This window comes from Clinocottus analis, unplaced genomic scaffold (genome assembly GCF_023055335.1).
Source record: "Clinocottus analis isolate CAN_PGR_092001 unplaced genomic scaffold, fCliAna1.0.p SCAF_8, whole genome shotgun sequence".
NCBI classification, from domain to species: domain Eukaryota; kingdom Metazoa; phylum Chordata; class Actinopteri; order Perciformes; family Cottidae; genus Clinocottus; species Clinocottus analis.
The window spans coordinates 460412-483221 of NW_027176240.1; the positions used below are offsets into that span (position 1 = coordinate 460412).

At 45.9% G+C, this 22810-nt stretch overlaps 1 protein-coding gene across 1 annotated transcript; it reads left to right on the plus strand.

Moving 5' to 3' along the window:
• Nucleotides 1–205: 205 nt before the first annotated feature.
• Nucleotides 206–21047, plus strand: LOC137779772 (sprouty-related, EVH1 domain-containing protein 2-like). The gene is made up of 6 exons (XM_068567958.1): nt 206–816; nt 12297–12489; nt 13559–13727; nt 14150–14214; nt 18096–18254; nt 18929–21047. Exons 1-6 carry the CDS (start codon nt 791–793, stop codon nt 19739–19741), a joined length of 1425 nt encoding a protein of 474 aa, XP_068424059.1. The 5' UTR covers nt 206–790; the 3' UTR covers nt 19742–21047.
• The last annotated feature ends 1763 nt before the right edge of the window (nt 21048–22810 follow it).

Sequence of the window (22810 nt, forward strand, 5' to 3'; positions counted from 1 at the left end):
ATGTCCGGATTTGAAATCAAGGAAAAAGGAGGGAGGGTCGTTTATCAAGGGCCCCTCCGGCTCGTGGGCCCTCCACCAAAATGTAGACCGACGTCACCGCTTCCGCCCTGCGCGCTCCCTCCCCCTCTCGCCTCCCTCCTCCTCCCCCTCCTCCTCCTCCTCCTCCCCCGGCGTCGTTGGAGCTGCTCGGCTGCCTGCAATCCAACATGGAGTAGAGAGAGATGGGGCTCTAGCGGGGCCACCCCTCGGTAACAGCAGCGACGACGCGCTTCTTCTTTTTTCTTTTACGCGCAGCTGGAACCGGAGTCGTCGGGGACGGAACATGCGCTTTGGGACTTAAAACACACGGACCGTGTGCGCCTTGTGTGTCCGTGTGCGTGTGTTTGGGGGTGGTGGGGTTGTTACACAGCGCGAAGGAGAAGAGCTGGAATCGGCTACTAAATTGTCTTCTTCCGCGGCTCACGTTTCCACACCGGAGGCGACGGAGAGCTGCTAAAAGTTCAACCGGGGGAAAAAGAGAGACGTTCGCGATCCAGAAGGTGAAGCCCGGGAGAAACGGTGTGGCTCCAGGGGTGAAAAAAAGAAGAGAGGGGGGTGAAAGAGAGAGAGAAAAGTGAGGAAAAAAGGAAGACGGGAGCGAGAGAGAGAGAGCTCGACACTCCGCACAAAGGCGCTAAAAAGGGGGGAATTTATGCGGAATTGGAGACCGGATCGGAGGCGCCTCGGCGGAAGAATGACGAGCGAAAAGTGTGCAACCGCCGCGGTCCACTACCGGAGGTGAAACGAGAAAATGATAGAAGAAACACACCCAAACGAGTAAGTACTATGTGGCTCTAAGATTTCTCTCCCCCTTCTCTCTCCCCTCCCTCTTTTAAGTGCCTACAAGTTGGAGATGATCGGGGCAACTTGCTGGATTGCTCCTCCTGGCCAACGCTGCGTGTTGCTTTAGCGTTTTATTTCATGTCTTCCACTTCCACTGCTGTGGAGCAATGCATTGACAGCGCTGTGGAAGAAGGCTTTCTTCTTCTTCTTCTTCTTCACTCAGCCTGGTGTACAGACTGGTCTCGAGGAGGAGGAAGAGGAGGAGGAAGAGAGGGGGGGATAAGCGTGGGCGGATCGGAAACATTTTCTGAAAGGATCTGTGCGCGAGAGCAGCAGCAGCAGCAGCAGCAGCAGCAGGCCCTGTTGCAGCGTAACTTACAAACTCAAACACGCCCCGAAGTTACACCTTTTATAAATACACGAGCGCGAGCCTCGCGCGCGAACGAGGGCGCGCGCGTCAGGCTCTGTTTTTTAAAAAAAAAAAAAAAAAAAAGGGAAGGAGAGGAAGAAGAAAGAGAAGAAGAAAAAAGCCCGACGGCGCGTACAGGAGGCAGTTCAGCCTCGTTATTTGGACACATCTGTGTGTTTGCTTCCAACCGGAGGGAGGAGGGGGAGGAAAAAGGAGGGAGGGAGGGAGGGGAAGTCTCACAGGATATGAGATATCCGATATGCCTCATCCGCCATCTCTTTCTCAATCGCCCTCATTTGCATAACCTACCGCGCTCCATTCATAAAAAAAGACACAAAACAGCCGCCGCGAAACGACGACTGGCCCTGTGGAGGAAAACATGAATGTGAAAGGAAACACACACACACACACAGTCGTGTGTCTGCCTGTGTGTGTGTGTGTGTGTGTGTGTGTGTGTGTCGGGCTGCTGGTGACAGAGTCCCCGCGGTAACGCGCATGCCGGCCCGGTGTGTTCACGGCCCCCGCACGGAGCCCCTTTATGGAAGCGGCTTTAAAATTAGCGTCGCCGAAGGGACGGACGGGGAGAAGCGCCATGACACGCCGGGAAACGTGCAGCCCGGTGGGACACGAACCGGAACCACCGGGAGGATTTATTTAACCCGCGGGCACAGAGCCCGGGAGTCGCGGACACGCGAGCGAGTTTAAATGATATTTCTGAGTTGTGTTCGTGTAATTTGTGCAGCTCCATTTGGACGTTTATATCGACAGCTCGTGCCTGCGGGCGGATCTGTTGGAAGGGCGAAGGGCACCGGAGGTGGAGGGGGGAGAGAGAGAGAGAGAGGTGGGGGAGAGAGAGAGGTGGGGGAGGGTTTGTGACGTGACGTGACGCCGGCTCATTCATAAAAAAGCAAGAGAAAAGCTCTCTAACCTTCAGCCGCGGCCCCATTCATGCCCCTGTGGCCGCGCTGGGCTCAATGGAGGCGGGCGCGTGCGTCTGTCTGTCTCATGGACTGGGTGGGTGGGGGGGGGGGGGATTTGGCCACGCCCACCCACCACGTGACGGGCGACTGACTTCCGCTAAGACAAAAGTTGTTTGTTCTGATAATGTACTTAAAAAAGAAAAGTACAAACATTTTTTTTTTTAAGTATTTTCATAGCAAGAAAATGGAGACTCACTTTGTGACATATCGTTTAAATCTGTTACTGGTTTTATTTATTTCCCCATAATCCTGTTCATACAGTTATTTACTGGTTAATTTAAACAAATCTTTCTTATTCCGCAAATCGTAAGCTCATTAAAATGAAATCCATCTAAATAAGCTCGGTCGCTAATACGCACAGCAGATATTCTCATTGGAGGATTTAAAGACGAGTTTCTGTGTTAACGTCATGACGAGATGCTGGAAAGCAGTGGTTTAAAAACATGGTCTTCACAGAGTTGTTTTGCATCAAAGTGCACCAACGGCAGAAAAGATGCATTAAAATGAATATTTTTGAGGCGGATCAATCCTTCACTAGGAGCAGGACGATGGATCGAGGCCACTAAAGATTGAACCTTCACTCGATGGGAATTGAAATATAGCTGTAAGATCCAGTTAAAAGTCATGGAAATTGGGTTTAAAGTCATTTAAATTTGGTTAAACGTCATTAAAATTGGATTTAAGTCATGGAAATGTGGTTAAAAGCCATGTACATTTGGTTTAAAACCATGTAAAGTTGATTAAAAGTAATGTACATTTGGTTAAAAGTCATGTAATTTGAGTGTAAAGTCATGGGTATTTGGTTTAAAGTCAGGCAGATTGACCCTTCGCTCGCTGGGTATTACATTTGTTTTACAGATATCGTTCTGTCTGAAGCCGCTCGGCCCGCTAACGATGAAAATAGTGTTTTCAGATCATGAAGCTGTCTTCACACAGTTGTGTTACTGTAAATGTGTTACTGTAGTTTCTTAAGAGAACTTTAGCCGTGCTGTTGTGTAGACGTTCTTCAGCTGCGCCGTCACGCTTCAGCATTTCGTTACAAGCGTATTGCGAAATTGCGCCCGTGGTCCCACCCTTTTTTTTCGGGCGCCTTCTGCGTCACACAAAAGTCGTTTTTATTGTCTTTATCACGGGGACAAATTGAATCATTGTGCGTCCGTAATCGGCTGTAGCTTGTGCGTCGCGGCTCTTATCAGAAATGAACGACCCGTTATCGGATCAAGACACGCCTCTTTTTGTTTCATACCCTTTGTGTGGCGTTGGGAGGTGCAGCAATGTGGACGTTTCCTCCTGATTGTTTAAATGTGTCACAGGTTAGATGTTGTGCAACCTCGAGGGGTTTTATTGTGCGTCTGAGTGTCGACCTTTTGCCTTTTCTCTTCCTCTGACGAGGCTCAACGAGAGGCCTCCACCTGCTCCAGGGACCTGTCGGGGTTTGGATGCGTTGGTCTTTCTATGAGCGGGGCGATGTAATTACACACACACACACACACACACACACATTGTCTAGAGGGCCTTTTGTATGACTGCATGTCCTGAACTAACCTGCAGCTCTAGCCGTCATGTCCTCAATTTAGCGCCTCTTTGTCCCATCCTTCTGAGGACATTCATCACTTTTTATAGAACTACGAGATATCCCTTCCACACACACACACTCACGCACACACACACTCGATGTATTGATCCGGTGTGTGTGTGTGCTGCAGGGTCAGCATGTGCACAGTCAGTATTGGACAGGAGATGCCCGGTGACATTCAGCTAAGGTCAACGTAGCAACGAAATATAATCCATCCCTCACACACACACACACACACACAACACACACGCACACACACACAAAAAGAGGAGGCGTTCATCACCAGAGAACACAACAACGACCACACACACACACACGCAGCATTTTTGCTCGTGAGACTTCTTAGATGAACTCGACAGTTGTGGAGTTCACACTAACAGACTTTCAGACGACATCGTTTTCTGAAGCCGAGCCGCGGACTCGAGGGTCACGTGACTCGCGCCGTTCGATGAGTCGACTCGACGAAATCCAGCAAGATTTCGTCGAGTCGACTTGGACTTTAACACGGCCGACCCGTGACTTCACTTGGACTTTTGCCTCAACGAACACTCAATGCAGCCGGAGCTCTAAAGATTACAACGTTTATCTCCTGCGAACACAACTCGTTCCCAGGAAGTCGACACTTTAAATCCCCAAAAATCGAGACTTGACTCCCGATTCGGGCTGAATGACTTTTCCCGGGTTTCCTACATTTCCCACGAGGAGCCGGATGTGTTGCGTTCACCTGTCGGTTGTTCGTGTTGTGGGAGAAGCTGAAGAGGGCGTTTTTGTGTGTTTTTGTTCTTTGTACTCAAGAAGTGAGACTCTGCTGGAGTCGCATTGCATTCTGGTCCTTTGAGGCTGCAAAGCAAACAGTATTTACATACAGGTACCATAAAGAAAAAGAGGACTTGAATGTAAATAAGAGAGGGAGAGAGAGAGAGAGAGAGAGAGAGAGAGAGAGAGAGAGAGAGAGAGAGAGAGAGAGAGAGAGAGAGGCTTACTCATTTATATAACTGCATTTTAGGCCAAATTTATTTTATGGTTTGGTTAGAAATCATGAAAATTTAGTTAAGTCATAAAAATGTGGTTTAAATTCATAAAAACTTGGTTAAAAATCATGAAAATTTGGTTTAAAGTCCAAATTTGATCAGATCTGGATAAACATCCCGTCCAGCACATAATATTTAACGTATCATGTGACACATACATATGGATCCATACGCCCACAAATTAACTTCCTTTGCATTTCTTTCTCCTTTTCTATCTCTCTGTCTGTGTACCACACACACACACACACACACACACACACACACACACACACACACACTGGGGCGCGTCATGTGGATCAGATGCTCGTCCTCAGGGTTTCCTGTGTGTCGCTGCTTTATATAATGACCAGAGAGCTGTTTATTTATCTGGAGGCCAAACAATGGCCCCGGATTGTTTGGCCTCTTTTCTCTTCTTCTTCTTCTTCTTCTTCTTCTTCTTCTTCTTCTTCTTCTTCTTCTTCTCACTAATCTCTGCTCATCAGCTGACTGGATGTCCAGGATGTTAATGTCTTTGATGGTTTTCATTCACTTCACACCGTCGATGACGCCTTGAACTCAGTGAACTGTTGGGAACCGGCTCGGGTTCACCGGCGTCTACCTGGCTTTAAAGAGAGAGTGTGTGTGTGTGTGTGTGTGTGTGTGAAACTAGGGATGAATCATTTAATAGTCTGAAGCTTCATTCATAACACAGTGTTCTTACGGTCATGGAAAACCTGGAAAAGTCTTTTTAAAATAGTAATTTCAGGCATGGAAAAGTCCTATAAAAATATAAAATCCCTAAAGTTGTGTAAAAGTGGTGTAAATGTGTTATATTCATGTGTTCATTTAGTTCTAAATAATGAATCTGCTTTTTAAAGAAAGAGGCTCAAAACATCAGCAGCATACATACAGGCATCTATATAAATGTTTATTCTTTTAATCAAACTATTGTCTCTCATTCATTTGAGTCATTTAAGGTTTACTGTCTGCTTTGAATCCTCATTGTTAGTTTAAATACTACATTTTATCACTTTTTACTGTTCACACACACATTTCACACAATGTTTGCTCATGGACATTTGGTTTAGAGGCCTTTGAAATTTGGTGAAAAGTCATAAAAATGTGGTTAAGTCTTTAAATTTTTGTTAAAAGTCTTTAAAAAGTAGGTTGAAAGTCTTCCAAATTTGGTTAAAAGTCATGAAAATTGGGTTAAAAGTTATTTAAATGGTTCGTTCATCGTTCATAATGAATCCTGCATGAAGCTAAAGCCCAAGCTGCACTAATAATCATAATAATAATAATCACAATAATAATATTTCGGTGGTGGTTGCTTGCGATCTGAACATTTTCAATAGTTACTTTGAAAAAAGTCCAAAAGATCTATTCAAAACACGATGATGTCATCATTTCCAAACTTCCCAACACGTTTTTTAACTTTCTTTTTGTGCGTTTAGTTTCTCAAACATAAAGTTTTCACTGCCGTCCATCTTTTAAAGATCTGTCATGAAGTACGACGTCAAATCCCTCAACAGAAGCTCCGAATGAGAAGATAAAAGACGTTTGTGGTTTAATATTTAGTCTCTCACACACGCACTAAAACGTCTCTTTCAAAACAGCAATGTCATTTTTGTTTTGTTTTGACGCCGTCATGTGCAGTTATTTCTGGAACGGACCGTTTTCTTGGAACCGGGACGTCCTCGTGTTTAAAAAAAAATGAAACCAATCCTTCTCATGGACGACGGGAACGACTGCAGGCTATTTTTAACAACTGTTTAAAAAAAATCAAAAAAATTGGGCGCAAATAGCGGCAAAAAAAAAACAAAAGGACCCGTTGCAGCCGCCCGCTCTTCTGGGTCGGTAAACACACCGACACACACACACACTCACATACACACACACACACACACACTCGCCCTCAGAGAGAGAACAGGCCTCCTGCTGTTTCCTCATGCAAATCCGGGTGTCAGTTGGTTCGCGGCCCCCCGGAGCCGCAGGTCGGCCCGCTGCACAGATGAAAACCACCGGCACCTGACAGTTTATGTAAAACAGAGACTACCTGATCAAACAGCCCGAGGCCGCCCGTTAGAACCCTCCTACACACACACACACACACAGACACACACAGACACACACACACACAGACACACACACACACCCTTTGTTGTTTGGCGTCTCAGAGGGCCAAACAACCACGTGCTTGTTTTCTGAGCTGTTGGATGTGATGGAGCGTCGTCGTCGTCGTCGTTGTCGGCGGCGGCGGCCAATAACGCTTTGAAGTTCCTCGGTGACTCGTTGGTGGGGGCGTGGCCTCCGGTCCGGCTCTTTGGTGACGTGACTGTGAGGTTGAACCGGTCTGAACCGGTCCGTGTCGGTGTTCCATTTATCAACCGCCGCTGATCGACAGGAAGCCGATCAAACTTCCCCTCAGGAGCCGCCGGATCAATAGTGAATGAACTCTGTTCACCCATCTCTCTCTCTCTCTCTCTCTCTCTCTCTCTCTCTCTGTCCTTTTTTCTGTCTCTCTTTCTTTCTTTTAGTCTCTCTTTCTCTCTCTCTTTATTTGTGTCTCTTTCTTCCCCTCTGTCTCTCTCTCGCTCTTTCTCGCTTTCTGTCTCTCTTTCTTTTATACACACAACATATGTATATATGTATATGTGTGTGTGTATATATATATATATATATATATATATATATATATATATATATATATATATATATATATATATATATATTGAAGTACCGTTGCATTCTCATTCTTCTCGGCTGCCGTCTTTTTGTTAGGTGAAAATAAAAGTTAATTTCAAAGTCTTTTTTTTCATTATTTAAAGAATGATGTCGTCAATAAAAGATCAAACAGATCTGGTAGAAGCTCAATGATTAGCTTAAGCTGAAGCGCCGGTCCTCATGTCGGTGTGTCATCGCCTCCATGAGGACAACTCGACAAACGACCTCTAGTGACCTTTCACGTCTCTGCACCGTGTCCTGAAACACCGCTCAGTGCATTTAAAAAGTACGGACCAGGAGAGAAATAATCCTGTTAGCAAAGCACCTTTCAGACGCTTCCTGCAGACCGTGTGTGTCTGTGTCTGTGTGTGTTTCTGAGGGTGTGTGTGTGGTTCTGTTGACCGGGCCGAGGTGCGGCCTGTCCTTTCCTTATCAGAGGAAGTGTATCCGCCCTGATCACACAGGCTGCGCTGCCCTCACTGGCCCTTTTTACTGTTTTATTGCTCGACGCGGCGCTCGTCAGGTATGTGCAGCGTCCGGCTCGCTAAGTGGCTAATGCTAATGCTAAGAAACAGCTCTCCTGTTCCAGCCGTCGGCATGTGCGTTCTCCGCCCACGGCTCATTTCCTCCACCCGTGACGCCGACTCGGTCCGTGAGGGGCGGCGCCGGCCGTTGAAAACAGAACGTGTGGAGAACTCAGTGGTGGACCGAGGAAACCTGTGGTCAGAGTTTACGCCACGGTTTTACAACTCATTAAACGATCTTTTCCTAAACCCAAATATTTCACGATGTTTTCCTGAAGCTCACAAAGCATTTCACGATGTTCTTTCTGAACCTCACTCACCAAGCAAACCTCGTCGTTTTGTTTCCTAAAACCAAGTTCAGGAGTTTCTTGTGACATCAGACTTTTATTTTGAAAATACTGTGTCGCATAAATTGATAAATGTTGCACCAAAAAAAACGTATTAACGTTGATCTGGAGCATGCGCTTTAGTTTTTGGGGCAAAAAGAGTGAATATTGTTGCGTTTCATAAATTTTCTCTTTAGGTGGACTTCACAGTTCCCAAATGAATGAGTGTGTGTGTGTGTGTGTGTGTGTGTGTGTGTCTGTGTGTGTGTCTGTGTGTGTGTCTATGTGTGTGTGTGTGTGTGTGTGTGTGTCTATGTGTGTGTGTGTGCGTGTGTTTCTGTCTAAATGTCTTGGTCCTGCAGAGTGTATTAAAGGAATTCTAATAGCGACCTGAGTCCAGCATCGAGCAGTGAGACTCAAACCAACATTCATCATCACATTTGTTATGTAAAGAAGCTGGTGAGCAGAAACCTCGCTGGCCTTTTGTTGCTTCACCCGCTGCGGCTACAAACCGCCACTGTTGCCTTTTCAAGATGGCGGATCAAAGAAATTATAAATAGATCACCGACGTTCTGCGTTTCCGGCATTTCTTTTGTTGCCGTTCAAGTTTCCCACGTGGCTGAAAAGGACCTGAATGACTGTTTACCACCACCCATCACGGTTTGATGAATGACACCACACCGAGGGCGCCAGTCACCGCCAGTTTAGTGTGTGGTGTGTGTGTGTGTGTGTGTGTCTGTGTGTGTGTGTGTGTGTGTCTGTGTGTGTGTGTCTGTGTGTGTGTGTGTGTGTGTGTGTGTGTGTGTCTGTGTGTGTGTGTGTGTTTTTAAAAGAAAGCTCAAACACTGGAGAAGAATCTGGAGTCGCTTTTCAGTGCGATCTGTTTGTCTGCTGTCCGTCATTCAGTCAGTTTTATGAATGTGTGTGGGCGGGAGCTGGTGAACCAGTTTTGCCACCTGTGTGTGTGTGTAGGTGTGTGTGTGTAGGTGTGTGTGTGTGTGCGTGCGTGCATCAAATCCCTGGGACTGTCCGTAAACTAATTATATAACAACACCTCTCTCATTCACACTCTCTCTCTCTCTCTCTAAGTGTCTCTGTCTGTCTTTAACCCTCACACACACACACACACACACACACACACACACACACACACACACACACGCTGGAATACACAAAGGTACATCCTGTTATTGTGGGATCATTCTCGTGAGGGTGGTGGCTGTCACCTGACGCTCCAGACCGTCTCGTTCTTCACTGTTTTAACCTCCGCGTGTTCGAGTCCCAGTCCTGTCGCCTGAGCCCGCCTGCAGCGCGGTACCCAGGGTCACAGACCTGTAACTGATGAAGCCTTTCTTCATCGATGCATCTGTGAAATCTATAAAATGTAATGAAATGGTGAAAGGACGGGGGGAACTATTTCAGGATCTTTTTCTGAAGCTAACAAAGCGTTTCACGATTTTTTATTAAAACTATTTCACGATCTTTTATTAAACCTAACTATTTCACGATCTTTTATTAAACCTAACTATTTCACGATCTTTTATTAAACCTAACTATTTCACGATCTTTTCTTGAACATAACTATTACACAATCTTTTTCTGAAGCTAACCAAACAAACGACATTGGTTTTAATTTCTTAAGCTAAATTTAGGAGTTTCCTGTGAAGTCAAGACTTTTATTTTGAAAATACTGTGTCACATGAATTGATAACGCTAACGAGTCCCACAACAGATTGAAAAGAACAAGTTAAAACAACACAAAGAGTTTTTAACCAATGAATGATGAGTCTTCATCGACCCGCGTGCTTCTAAAACAATGGAGTTCAAGTATTTTTGTTTGAAAAGAACAAAGTCTTCAGGCATAACGTCCATAATTCATCCGCATGACTGAAGGTTGCAGCTGGAGAGGTTTTGCCGTCAGTACAGATTAAAGATAAGCAGTTTGCATAATCTGGCCTTTTTTATATTAAGAAAAATCACCTGACTTTATGAAGAAAAAAAACTGTAATTATGTGTTGAAACCTGATCGGAGACGCTTCACTGGATGTGTTTAAACCCGCATGCTGATGAAATGTCACTCAAATCATTTACCCCAGAGAAGCAGCGCTTAAATTTATTATTATTTTATGACTTGCAGAAAAAGACAAAGTGAACTTCACCTGAGTGTTTTTGATTTAAAAGACAAATCATAGAAAACAATGGATGTTTCAGTTAAAATGCATTTTTGCTGCTTGATGTCTATCGAAATAAAAAAATGTTTTTAAAAAAAGACAAATTTTCCTCTCGGATGTTTTGTATTTGTAACTCTTAAATTAATAACGTTTAGACTTATTTATATTTATTGAGGGTTATTAGATGATTTTGAGGCGGTGAAACTTCACATTGACTTTTTATTTCATTTTACTGAATTCACCTGAATTTTAAAACTGACATTTCGCAGAATGGGTATGATTATTTATTTATTTATTTATTTATATATATATATATATATATATATATATATATATATATATATATATATATATATAAATAGAACATTTATATATATTATATTATTATTATTATAAAATATATATATAAATAAATATGTTTATTTAATATAATATGTATTAATTTGTATACATTTATTTATATATTATATTAATCTGCATTATTACCCTAAACCACATTTCATATTGTGAATCCTCTCGTCGTAGATGGCGGTTTAAAACGGCCACGTTTATTAAATATATGTCATTTGATTTTATGAGCATAAAGTGTGCTCTGTTATTCTCATGGTTGACGTTTTAATCTCACAAAAATCAATAAATCAAAGTGTGTGAAATGGTTTCATGCCATACAAGGAATGTGGCTTAGTGATTTGGTGCGTGACATCATTTAAGACGATAATGTCCAATAGAAGAGGATAAACATAAGCGCGTGTTATTACGGTCTGTCATGGCAGAGCTGTGTGTGTGCCGTCGCTACGTTCTGTAGTTAATGAAGTGAGCATCTGCTGATGAAGTTCTCTCCTCCATGAAGTTGTGGGAATAAAGAAAACACATTTACATTAATGCGTGAGCGCGGCGTTCGGGCCCGGAGCGCCGCCTCCCACCTCGCACAGCGAGCGCCGAGCAAAGTCGTGACTCTGAGACGCCCTCAAACATTCTGCCACCGTGTGACTGCGGCGCTATAATAAACCCATCAACACGCCGCACCGCATTTCATTTATCCAAAGAGACTCACAATAAGTGTTCAACCGCGAGGACAAACTCAGACCAACAAGAACCAGGAAAGAACAATTTATTCAATAAAGTTAAACTACAAAGTACTTTCAGTACGCGCTACCAAAGCGCTACTTTCCTTATTCATGGTGTAGTCGCAAAAACGCGGGAAAATAAGGATTTAAGTTAGCAGGAGATGCGTAAAAATATGAGTTTTGTTGGTATCATGGGTGGATTTCTTTTACAGCTATCGTATGTTTAGTTTCAAATTGTTAAATATTATTTTATTGGTAGAGATATATTTAGTTTTTAGTGGTTTTGTTTGTTAGCTGATGAAAGCCAAACCGCACCGTGACAAAACTGATCATCACTTTGATTTAAATATCAATTTAACGAGCTTATGTTGTGCAAACCGAGCTGTACAGTCCCCCCGTGTTGGTTCCTGCAGCCAAACACATTTTCTGGAGGAGTTGATGCTCTTTTTCATGCTGGCGTCACATTGTTGAGATAACAGATATTTATATGGAGGCAGAAGCTTCATGGAGATGAGACGCAGCGAAAACAACACTCATTCTGCGGGTTGCACATGGGATGTGGAAACTCCCCACCAGACGTTATCGTGCGTGTCAATTAACATGAAAACAGAACCTTTTGACGGAGGTCAGAATAATGTCAATAATAATAATAATAATAATCCTCGTCTCTCTCTGCGTCCCCTGCAGTGACAGCTACATCGTGCGTGTGAAAGCGGTGGTGATGACGCGGGACGACTCGAGCGGCGGCTGGCTGGCCCAGGACGGAGGCGCTCTGAGCCGGGTGGGCGTGTGCCGCCCGCTGCCGCCGGAGCTGGCGCTCCTGCCGACCTCCGGCTGCTCCCAGTTCCTCATCCGCGGCGAGCGGCTGCGCGACAAACAGGCGAGAAAAGACAGCGTTCTTACTACGGTCATGGAAAACCTGGAAAATTCATGGAATTGTAAAATGGTTATTTCCAGGACTAGAAAAGTCCTTGAAGAAAGAAAAATAATTCCAAAAAGTGTAGTAAAAGTCGTGTAAATGTGTTATATTCATGTGTTCATGACGTTCATTTACGCTGAGTTTGGAATAATTAATCTGCTTTTACTACCTTCGGTGGCTGTCCCCGCTGTAGCAAGCTAGCTGTGCTGCTAGCTCCCCGCTGTAGCAAGCTAGCTGTGCTGCTAGCTCCCCGCTGTAGCAAGCTAGCTGTGCTGCTAGCCCCCCGCTGTAGCAAGCTAGCTGTGCTGCTAGCTCCCCGCTGTATCAAGCTAGCTGTGCTGCTAGCTCCCCGCTGTAGCAAGCTAGCTGTGCTGCTAGCTCCCCGCTGTAGCAAGCTAGCTGTGCTGCTCGCTCCCCGCTGTAGCAAGCTAGCTGTGCTGCTAGCTCCCCGCTGTAGCAAGCTAGCTGTGCTGCTAGCTCCCCGCTGTAGCAAGCTAGCTGTGCTGCTAGCTCCCCGCTGTAGCAAGCTAGCTGTGCTGCTAGCTCCCCGCTGTAGCAAGCTAGCTGTGCTGCTCGCTCCCCGCTGTAGCAAGCTAGCTGTGCTGCTAGCTCCCCGCTGTAGCAAGCTAGCTGTGCTGCAAGCTCCCCGCTGTAGCAAGCTCGCACTGCGGCTAGCTTTCCGCTGTCGCAAGCTAGTGCTACAGCAGAGAGCTAGCAGCAGAGCTAGTAGCAGCACTAGCAGCAGCGCTAGCGAGGACACCAACCAAAGCTAGTAGCGGCTTGTAACCCAACTTTTATGGTACATGTTTATTCTTTTGATCAAACTATTGTCTCTCATTCATTTGTGTCATTCAAGGTTACTGTATGCTTTATACATTTTGTCACGTTTTACTGTTTACACACACATTTCACACAATGTTTGCTCATGGGCATTTGGTTAAAAGTCATGGAAACCCTTTGGTCATGTGTATGAACCCTGAAAGAGAATCTGAGTTCATCATTTATATGTTTGTTTTTTTACCTCAAACAGGTGATTCTGGACTGTCCGCTGAGGAAGGACCTGGTGTACACCATAGCCACGCCCACGTTTCACCATTGGAAGGTGGAGGACAGGAAGTGCGGCCTCTCCTTCCAGAGCCCGGCGGACGCCAGAGCGTTCGACCGAGGGGTTCGCAAAGCCATCGAGGACTTGGCAGAAGGTACGAGGCGACGGGGCGGCTCAGAGAGTTTATTCTGTTCTCCAAAAACCTAAACGTGTAAACAAAACGCAAACCGTGAAGCAGCCGGAGGCAAACGAGCCTAAACCTGCACAAAAAAACCCCGCCACAAACCGACTCCCACAATGCCGAGGAGAGGTTGTAATTAACCGTGAACTCGTGTCTCATACTCATGGACTACTTTCATTGCTTTTAAACAAGCCCAGTAAATAAAGACGCCACGCATTAAATGCATTATAGTGAAAACGAAAGGTTGAATATCCTGTTAAAATGGCGCCCGGGCTGCAAAATACAAACTCAAAATGTCTAACTATTAGTTAGTTGGGTCATTTTCTTGCATCTTGAAACTCCACTAAAGTGTCAGTTCACTTGAATTTAAAGGATGTTTTCTGTCTCCTCTGCAGGCTCCACGACCTCCTCTACAGCGCTGCAGAACGAGGGCGAGCTGGGCGACGACGACGTCTTCACCGTAAGCGCCTTTCCCTCCGTTCACGTCCACGATTATCTATTTTTATACTTCGGCTACAACTTGTTTCGTTGCAGCTGCCTCAAATCCTCACCCGTGTGCCGCCACGTGGCTCCATGAGGCGTCACGAACACACAATCTTTAAGTTACATCATTAAGGAAACACACTATTTCTTCTCGCTGGCGTTGTTGAAACGGAAGAGGATGAAAAAAAATATTGTAGGGGACCAAAACAGCTGGCGTAGTGACCGTTTTCAAGGCCCGCCACTGTATGAATGTATACTTTATACAAAGGAGAACATCGCTGCCGCTTTTTGTGTCAATGGGGTAGCTACATTGTTAGCATAGCCCCCATCAAACCAAACTCCATTCAGAAAACGGCCCTTTTTAAAGCTGCTTGCTCATGGTGTCGCGGGCAGACCTGTCGCGGCATGAATTCACACCGTTTACACATCGGCATCATGATTTAGTTATTTCGGCATCATTTTTTGAGCCGTTCACCTCAATTAAATCTGTTTTATTTTGAAGGTTCGTACCAGCCGGCGTGCAATAAGTGCAGCTCGCTAATATTCTGGTGACGTTACGATGAACCCAGACGCGACGCCGCTCGTCTCTCTTCGACGTACCGGAGACTCGGCGGGCGTGCTCGAAGCAGCAAGAGTGTTTATTACGGCCATTTTATTGCTGGTATCGACACAGAAATAAGCCCCGCCTTCCCCTGAAGCGCATTAAACCGAGAAACACGTCTGCACGTCCATGTAGCGGGAAGATTTCTTCCTCGGCATCCCCTCTCCGTTACATATACCTGCGTGCGTGTGTGTGTGTGTTTGTGTTTGTGTGTGTGTGTGTGTGTTTGTGTGTGTCAGGGACTCTCTACCTTAACTTAGCACAGAGGGCCCCCCCTCCCACACACACACACACACACACACACACACATACACGCTCTGTAAACTGACACCAGGAGCAGCAGGCAGGGTCACAAGGTCACTTCCTGTATCCCACCACCTCGCTCTCTCCTAGCGACCTCCTCCTCCTCCCTCCCCTCCTCCCCCAGCATCCACCCTCCCAGTTGAGAAAAAAAAAAGGAAAAGAAGAAGAGCGAGCCGCCACCAAACGAGCAGCTGTTTCCCGGCTTAGTGCCGGGCCGGTGATTTACGAGAGGAAGTGCCTCGTGGTTCATCTTTGACTCGAGCTGTCTGTAAGGCCCAAGACTAATAGGTGCTCTGCTGGGAGTGTACAGCCACCACAGAGACGCATACAAACACACAAGGAGGAGGGAGGAGGGGGGAGATGGAGCAGAGGGGGAGGAGCCATCCACGAGTTGGAGCGCCGGGTTTTCAGGAAAGAAGGAGCTTCTTTTCCAAGGCTGTTCTTTCGTTTTTGTGCTTAACGTTGAAAACTGTGGAGCCCAAAACGGTGTAATTCACTTCTTCATGTACTCATGACAAGTAACATATCGAGTGATATTTACACATCTGAACACACAACTCACATTAAACTCTTTTATTACAACAGCAACATTACTCAAACAGCCCTCGTGGTTGCAGAAATACACACTTTTTTTTAGTTTGGGCCGAAAAATAGTGCGAAACTGCCACAATCACACAAAATTAAGAACAAAATGTTCACTTCTTTAGCTCCACAAGAGCTCATAATAAAACTAATAGTGAGTAAGCCTCCGTATTCCTATTTGAAGTGCAAACTGGGCAATTGTTCAAGCTAACCCTGTTAGCCGTTTTAGCGCTAATGGACCTGAATCAGCAGAAACTAGAACCAAACAAAGGCTGAAATGGAAGTTTGTCTCCTTTTTTTACTGTGCATTTAAACACACCACAAGGATGACATCTCACAGCCAGCAGGCCTGCACACACACACACTGCACACACACACATTTATTTTTGCCTGTGTGGGAGGAATCTCAAGTCTGTTTCAGGGATCAGACGGTCAGGAGGGGAAGAGACAGAACTTAAAAAAACAGCAATTTCCAGTTTTGGAAACCTAGCCATGACAGAGATCTCTATAAGAGTGTTCATGTGGTTCAGTGAAGATCGACTGAGAACAATCCACATTGTTTTATCAACACGTGACTCGACGTTACGTTGTTTTCTCATTTTTCATGCTACATAATATCTTGCAAAGTCCAAACAAAAGGTCATTTATTTCACTCCGTTCCCCTTAACAAGTATCGTCAGATCCGACAACCGACAATGCATCGGCGCTGCTCTCGGCCCGCAATCGTGACCTTTCCCTAAAGTTAGCATCGGCGGCGGCGGCGGTGGAGTTGGTGTCGCGGACAGGGGGAAATGCTGCGGGAGATTTACGGCCTTTTAGGAAGGTGGGAGGAGCTATGATGGACATACTTCCCTAAATGATTCCTCGTTCACCTAACCTAAACTTAACCCAACCCTTCCTCTGCCTCCTCCCTCTCTTCCTCCCCCTCGTCTCTATTTCGGCATCATTCACAACAAGGGGAGAGCGACCGAGAGGCAATTCTGGGCTCGTCCCGGGAGAGCGAGACGGGCCCGTTGAAGGATGAATCCTCCCGAGCTTTTTGAGTCGGGACATGTTTGGTGTCAAAAAATAACTTGAAATGCCCTCTGTCCGGCCTCGGGGACGGAGTATATAGAGGGAGGATGTCCAGAAATACCCGCTCGCCCCCTCAACACCCTCCCTCTCTCTCTCTCTCTATCCCTCTCCGTCTCTCTCTTGTGCAGTTTTGGGCTCGCGGCAGAAAGTCGGGGCTGTGTTTTGAATTAGTTGAGGCCGTGGAGTCGGACTGGTCTGAAAGCGTATCACACACACACACACACATACACTACTCCCGGTAATGTCTTCTCCAGGGAGGGGGGGGGAGCAGAGGCAGCATGTTATGTTATTTTTGGCCGGCTGCTCGGAGGGCTTTGTAAGAAAGCTGGGGGGAAATTCTCGGCATGGCGGCATCCATGTGGGGAGCAGGATATAACGGAGCGATGGCTTCAGCAGACAGCAGGACGGACCAGATCTGTGTCCTGTAACTCACAGCGGGGTCCCAGATTCTGAAGATTTGGTCAGCTTGGTAAAGTTCGAGGAAGAGTTGGTTCGTTGGGGGTGGCGTTAACCTCGACAATGAGCCGCCGCAACAGACACGGTTCTGTTTGGGTCGGTCGCGGCGAGGAGGATTGAAACGCCGCTTTTGTTTGGACTGTCGTAAAACTCAGCAGTGATCAGATGACACTATTAAAAAGTAATTTTGGAAATGTAAAAGTCGGAGCTTCTCTGCTGACCTCAGTGACGGACACAGACTCTCTTTTTTCTTCTCGGGACATAGTTTTTTTTTCTTCGTGGGCACGTTTACCCAAAAGTGACTTTTCATATTTAGGCACGGCGATGTCGGCTTCACACTTATCTTATGAGGCTAATATCTTGACATCCACTCGAGGGGGGTTTGCTCATGGACTCATTTGGTTTATAGCCATGGAAATTTGCTTAAAAGCAATGGAAATCTGATGAAAAGTGATCAAAATTGGGTTAAAACCTTGGACATTTTGTGAAAATTCATGGAAATTTGGTGGAAAGTCATGGAAATTTGCTTTAAAGCCATGTAAATTAGATGAAAAGTCATCAAAACTTCGTTTAAAATCATGGAAATCTTGTTAAACTCATCGACATTTTGTGAAAAGTCATGGGAATTCGCGGCTGCAGATGTTGTTTATGAAAGTTTAGCTCCAAAGATCCAAATGTGGACGGAGAGACCCGAAAAACAAAGCTCACGCTTCCTGTTTTTCTCCAATCAGAGCGGCGGCCGATGGGTGCTTCCTGTTTTTGTTTGTCCGTTTGCGGCGTCCTCTCTCTCTTCGCGGCGACTGTCTCAAGGCGGCATCCTGTGTTTGTGTTTGCGTCCTCAGAACACCACGGACAGCTCGTCCAACTCCTCCCAGAAGCTGGAGAGCTCTCTGCAGCCGCTCGAGTCCTCACCCCTTCCGCAGAGACACAGGTGCATGCTGGGACATCGCCACGACCTCCACGACCCCTACCGGCTCTCAGACCACTACTTCATGGACCAGGTGAGACAAGAACAAAGAGCGTCTGGTGTGTGAGAGAAAGTGTGAGGGAATTTCCAGGCCTTGAAAAGTCTTGAAAAATATAAAACCCAAAAGTGTAGTAAAAGTGGTGTAAATGTGTTATATTCATGTTTATATGATGTTCATTCACGCTGAGTTATAAATAATGAATCTGCTTTTAAAAGAAAGAGGCTCAAAATATCAGCAGCATACATAAAGGCATCTATATAAATGTTTATTATTTTAATCAAACATTGTCTCTCATTCATTTGAGTCATTTAAGGTTTACTGTATGCTTTGAATCATCATTATTAGTTTAAATACTACATTTTATCACTTTTTACTGTTTACACACACATTTCACACGTGTTTGCTCATAAACATTTGGTTAAAATCATGAAAATTTTGTGAAAAATCATAAACTTTTTGTAAAAAGTCATGAAAATTATGTAAAAAGTCAACAACATTTTTGTAAAAAGTCATGAAAATGTTGTAAAAAGTCATGAAAATTTGGTGAAAAGTCATTGAAATGTTGTAAAATATCACGGAATTTTGGTCAAAAGTCCTGGTAATCGATTGGTCACAATGTGAATGAACCCTGCTTGTTGTTGTTGTTGTTGTTGTTGTTGTTGTTGTTGTTCTGGTGTTTTAAGTTCCCTTCCGTCTTCCCTCTGCAGCCGCTGTCTCGGCTTCCCCGCCACGTCACCTTCCAGGAGGACGAGGAGATCGTCCGCATCAACCCGCGGGAGCGCAGCTGGGAGCGAACCACCGAGTGCCACTACGGCCGCCCATCGGACCGGCCCTGGCTCAAGGGCTACGAGGACTACCGGCACGCCACCGTGCGCGACAAGTTCATCCAGATGGACGACTCCGAGTCCTACGTCCACTTCGCCAAGCCGGACGCGCAGAAGCACGACTACACCTACCCGCTGGCGCCGGCGTTGTCGCCCTCGGACTCCGACCCCGCCCTCGGACCCTTGGTCAACAAGGGCCCCGGGGGCGGGGGCAGCGGCTCGTACCGCCAGGGGCCCTTCTTCTCCTCGGTGGTCTCCGCCCAGCCGCGCTCCTTCCTCCCGAGCTCCTCGCCGTCCGCCAACGGCGGCAAGGGGCGGAAGGATGACGGCGACGGCGGCGGGCTGGAGCGCGCCCAGTGCGAGCACTGCGGCGAGGCCTTCTACGTCGCCGACAACCGGCGGAGGGGCCGGTGCCACGACGCACCGGACCCCGTGCGCGCCTGCGTCCGGCGGGTCAGCTGCATGTGGCTGGCGGACACCATGCTCTACCACTGCATGTCCGACCCGGAGGGGGACTACTCGGACCCGTGCTCCTGCGACGGAGGCGAGGGCGGCCGGCTCGGCTCGCGCTGGCTGGCGCTGCTCGGCCTGTCCCTGGTGGCGCCGTGCCTCTGCCTCTACCCGCCGCTGCACGCCTGCCACCGGGCGGGGCTCAGGTGCGGTTGCTGCGGCGGCCGGCACAAGGCGCTGAGCTGAGGGGCGGCGGCGGGACTTTTTTTCTTTTTTTTTAAAACAACGCAAGCACAGGGAAAGGGAAGGACGGCAGAAGGACGGCAGAAGGACGGCGGGAGGGGACACGTGGTCACGGCTGCTCACGCTCTTTGCCTTTTTGGTTTTCTCTGGGATTCTCTACAAATTCCAGACACTGAAATAAGCCACAAAAAAAACACAACTGTTGGTGCATTTTGTGACCGGCCTGGGAAGATAAGCTCCCCCTCACGGCAGAACCGTTCTCTCAGCTCTCCACGTGAGAGAGTGTCTTTTTCAGGGGGCCTTTCTTCTTTTTTTAATTTTTTTTTTTTTTTTATAGCTGACCTATATGTCATGTATCACATATGCAGGTACTTTATACTTTGTACACTGATATCGGCGTCAAAGAACTTGAATTGTTTCTTTGTTCTGTTTCTTCTCTCTCTGTCTCTTTGATGTACATGCGGCCATTTTGTTTATATTCTATTCCAATATCGGGCCAGCTCAACTCCAGCTACAAGAGAAATCAGACACTAAACCTCTTTATGTGTGTGTGTGTGTGTGTGTGTGTGTGTGTGTGTGTGTGTGTGTGTGTGTGGATGGTATATGTACATGCTCACAATGTGCCGAGGCCTTTCATTGTCTGTGTATGTGTGTGTGTAGCCGCCATAGCTTCTCCGCCATCGGCATCTTTTGTTCAGAGACAAACGCGGTACTCCTCCTTTAATCTAATGTCCCAAAGATTTGTGTTTTTTATCCTATTTATTTATTTTCTCACTGAATTGGATCAACCAGCAAAAAAAAACAAAAAACAAACAAAGGTGCTGGGTTGTGATCCGCCCACTGAAGGCGTCCGTCTCCCTGCTCTTTCAAACAAACAGTGCCTCAACCAGTCGGACAATTCCTTTTCTTTTTTTTTTCGGGGGGCGGGGCTTATTTTACTTGACATACACTTGAAAGCTCTGTGTGTGTGTGATTGTGTGTTTGTGTGTGAGAGCTTTTAAAGCTCCAATTTCCTCATTTCTCCTCAAAAAAACCTCAGTCAGCGGCCACGTCAGGGGCTAAATTAATCAATCGAGAGATAACCGATAAAACTTTGGTGCCCTTTATGCCTTAAAAACGTGGAGTCTGGCTCCAGAGCGTCATCACCTCCCGGCCCTCTGAAGAGGTCTGCTGCCTCACCACGCACTCTTTTAAAACTTGGGTTTAAGCTATTTTTGTAATGAAAAAGAAGCCGTAAAAATCATTAAAAACAAGAAGCTTCTCATGAAGCGAGTAAAACTTAAGGCTGCGGTGTACAATCAGCTCCCCATCCGGCACATCTGTGTAACAGCAAAGTCTGTTTCCAAGATGATTTTATATATATATATATATATATATATATATATATATATATATATATATATATATATGTATATGTGTATATGTATGTGTATATGTATATGTATATGTATATATATATATGTATTTGTATATGTATATATATATATATGTATATATATGTATATGTATATATATGTGTATATATATATATATATGTATATATATATATATATATATATATATGTATATATATGTGTGTATGTGTCTTGTAAAAAGTCATTCAAATATTCTTACTAGTGACAATTAGCATACAACCTTTTAGTTTACCAAAAGAATGGATGACATCACTACAGCGATGTAGTCTTATTTATGAAAGACGAGTCTTTTGAGGAACAATCAGTCTTTGCTTTGGGAGCTTACCTTAGCTTAGCATCTGTCCAACCGCAAACAGAATGCACACGTCGGTTCCTCTGCAGCTAACCAACGCGTTACTTCTTCAAAACAACAAGATGGTGGTTCTTACTCGGCCGGGTGCAGTGAGAGACGATGGCCGACGTGGGAGTCGCCCCGCTAACACCACTTTCCAAAGAATAAATAAATGTTTCTACGCATTTTGTAACCAAAATCTAAAGTTTTTAACAATCCGGTCACTAGAGGTCTTGCTGATTTCCAGAACAATCACGTAAAGACTAGCTAACTAACTAGCTAGCTAGCTAGCGACATCAGAGGGCGAGGTAGTTTATTTGTATTTTTACAAAGCCAGCAGCTGAAACCCTGCAGCCAATCAGAACGGAGAACTCACCCAGCGTACGACAGGAGGCCTTTTGATCGGTTAGCTGGGCTAGCTGTTTCCTAGCCCGCTATTGCTACGCCAAGCTAAGCTAATCATCTCTTGCTTTTCTGTTTCTAAAGTTGATCAAATAGTTATGATGTATATATATACTTGTATATATGATATATATGATATATATGTATGTGTTTATATATTAAATCAACATTAGAGACAACTTGCTGAAGCCGCACGTTCTTTCCCTCCACGACTGATTTGATACGCCGGATGTTCGACTAAGAAAGAAACCGCTAAATGTTAGTTTATTCGGTGTCACTGTGTGTGTGTGTGTGTGTGTGTGTGTGCGCGTGTGTGCGTGCGTGGCGATGTACAAACACTCAGGTATCGTGAGGAAAACAACACAAATGCTGTCGGCCAATCACACGTTGAGCTGCCGGCCGCTCGGTGCTGTGAGCTTCGTCTGTGTGAGCGGGGACACGACGAGCCACGAAGGGTTAATAACGAGAATAAAAGAGAAGCAGCCGGGTCCCTTTGTAGGAGAACGAGAGGAAGAAGAGGAGGAGGAAGAAGAAGAAGAGACAGCTGGAAACAAACATCCAGCCCGGATTGTTTTGCCAAGGAAATGTTCCGAACTGCAGTTGAAACCCAGAATGCCTGAGGATGTCCTTTCCCTTCCCTCGGTTGTGTCTGTTCCACACATCCTGTCCTGTGTACCAGTGTGTCCTTGGTATGTGTGTGTGTGTGTGTGTGTGTGTTTGTGTTTACCCCACATCCCTTTCCCTCTCCTGCTCCTTGATGCAGAGCTCCTGGATCGGCTGAATCGCAGACTAACACCTCTCCAGCAGTCGGCTCTTTAGACGAGGCGACGTATCAGGACGGGACCAATCAGAGAGAGTGAGAGTGTGTGTGTGTCTGTGTGTGTGTGTGTGTGTGTCTTTTTTCTCCGTCTAGTCTGGTTTGAG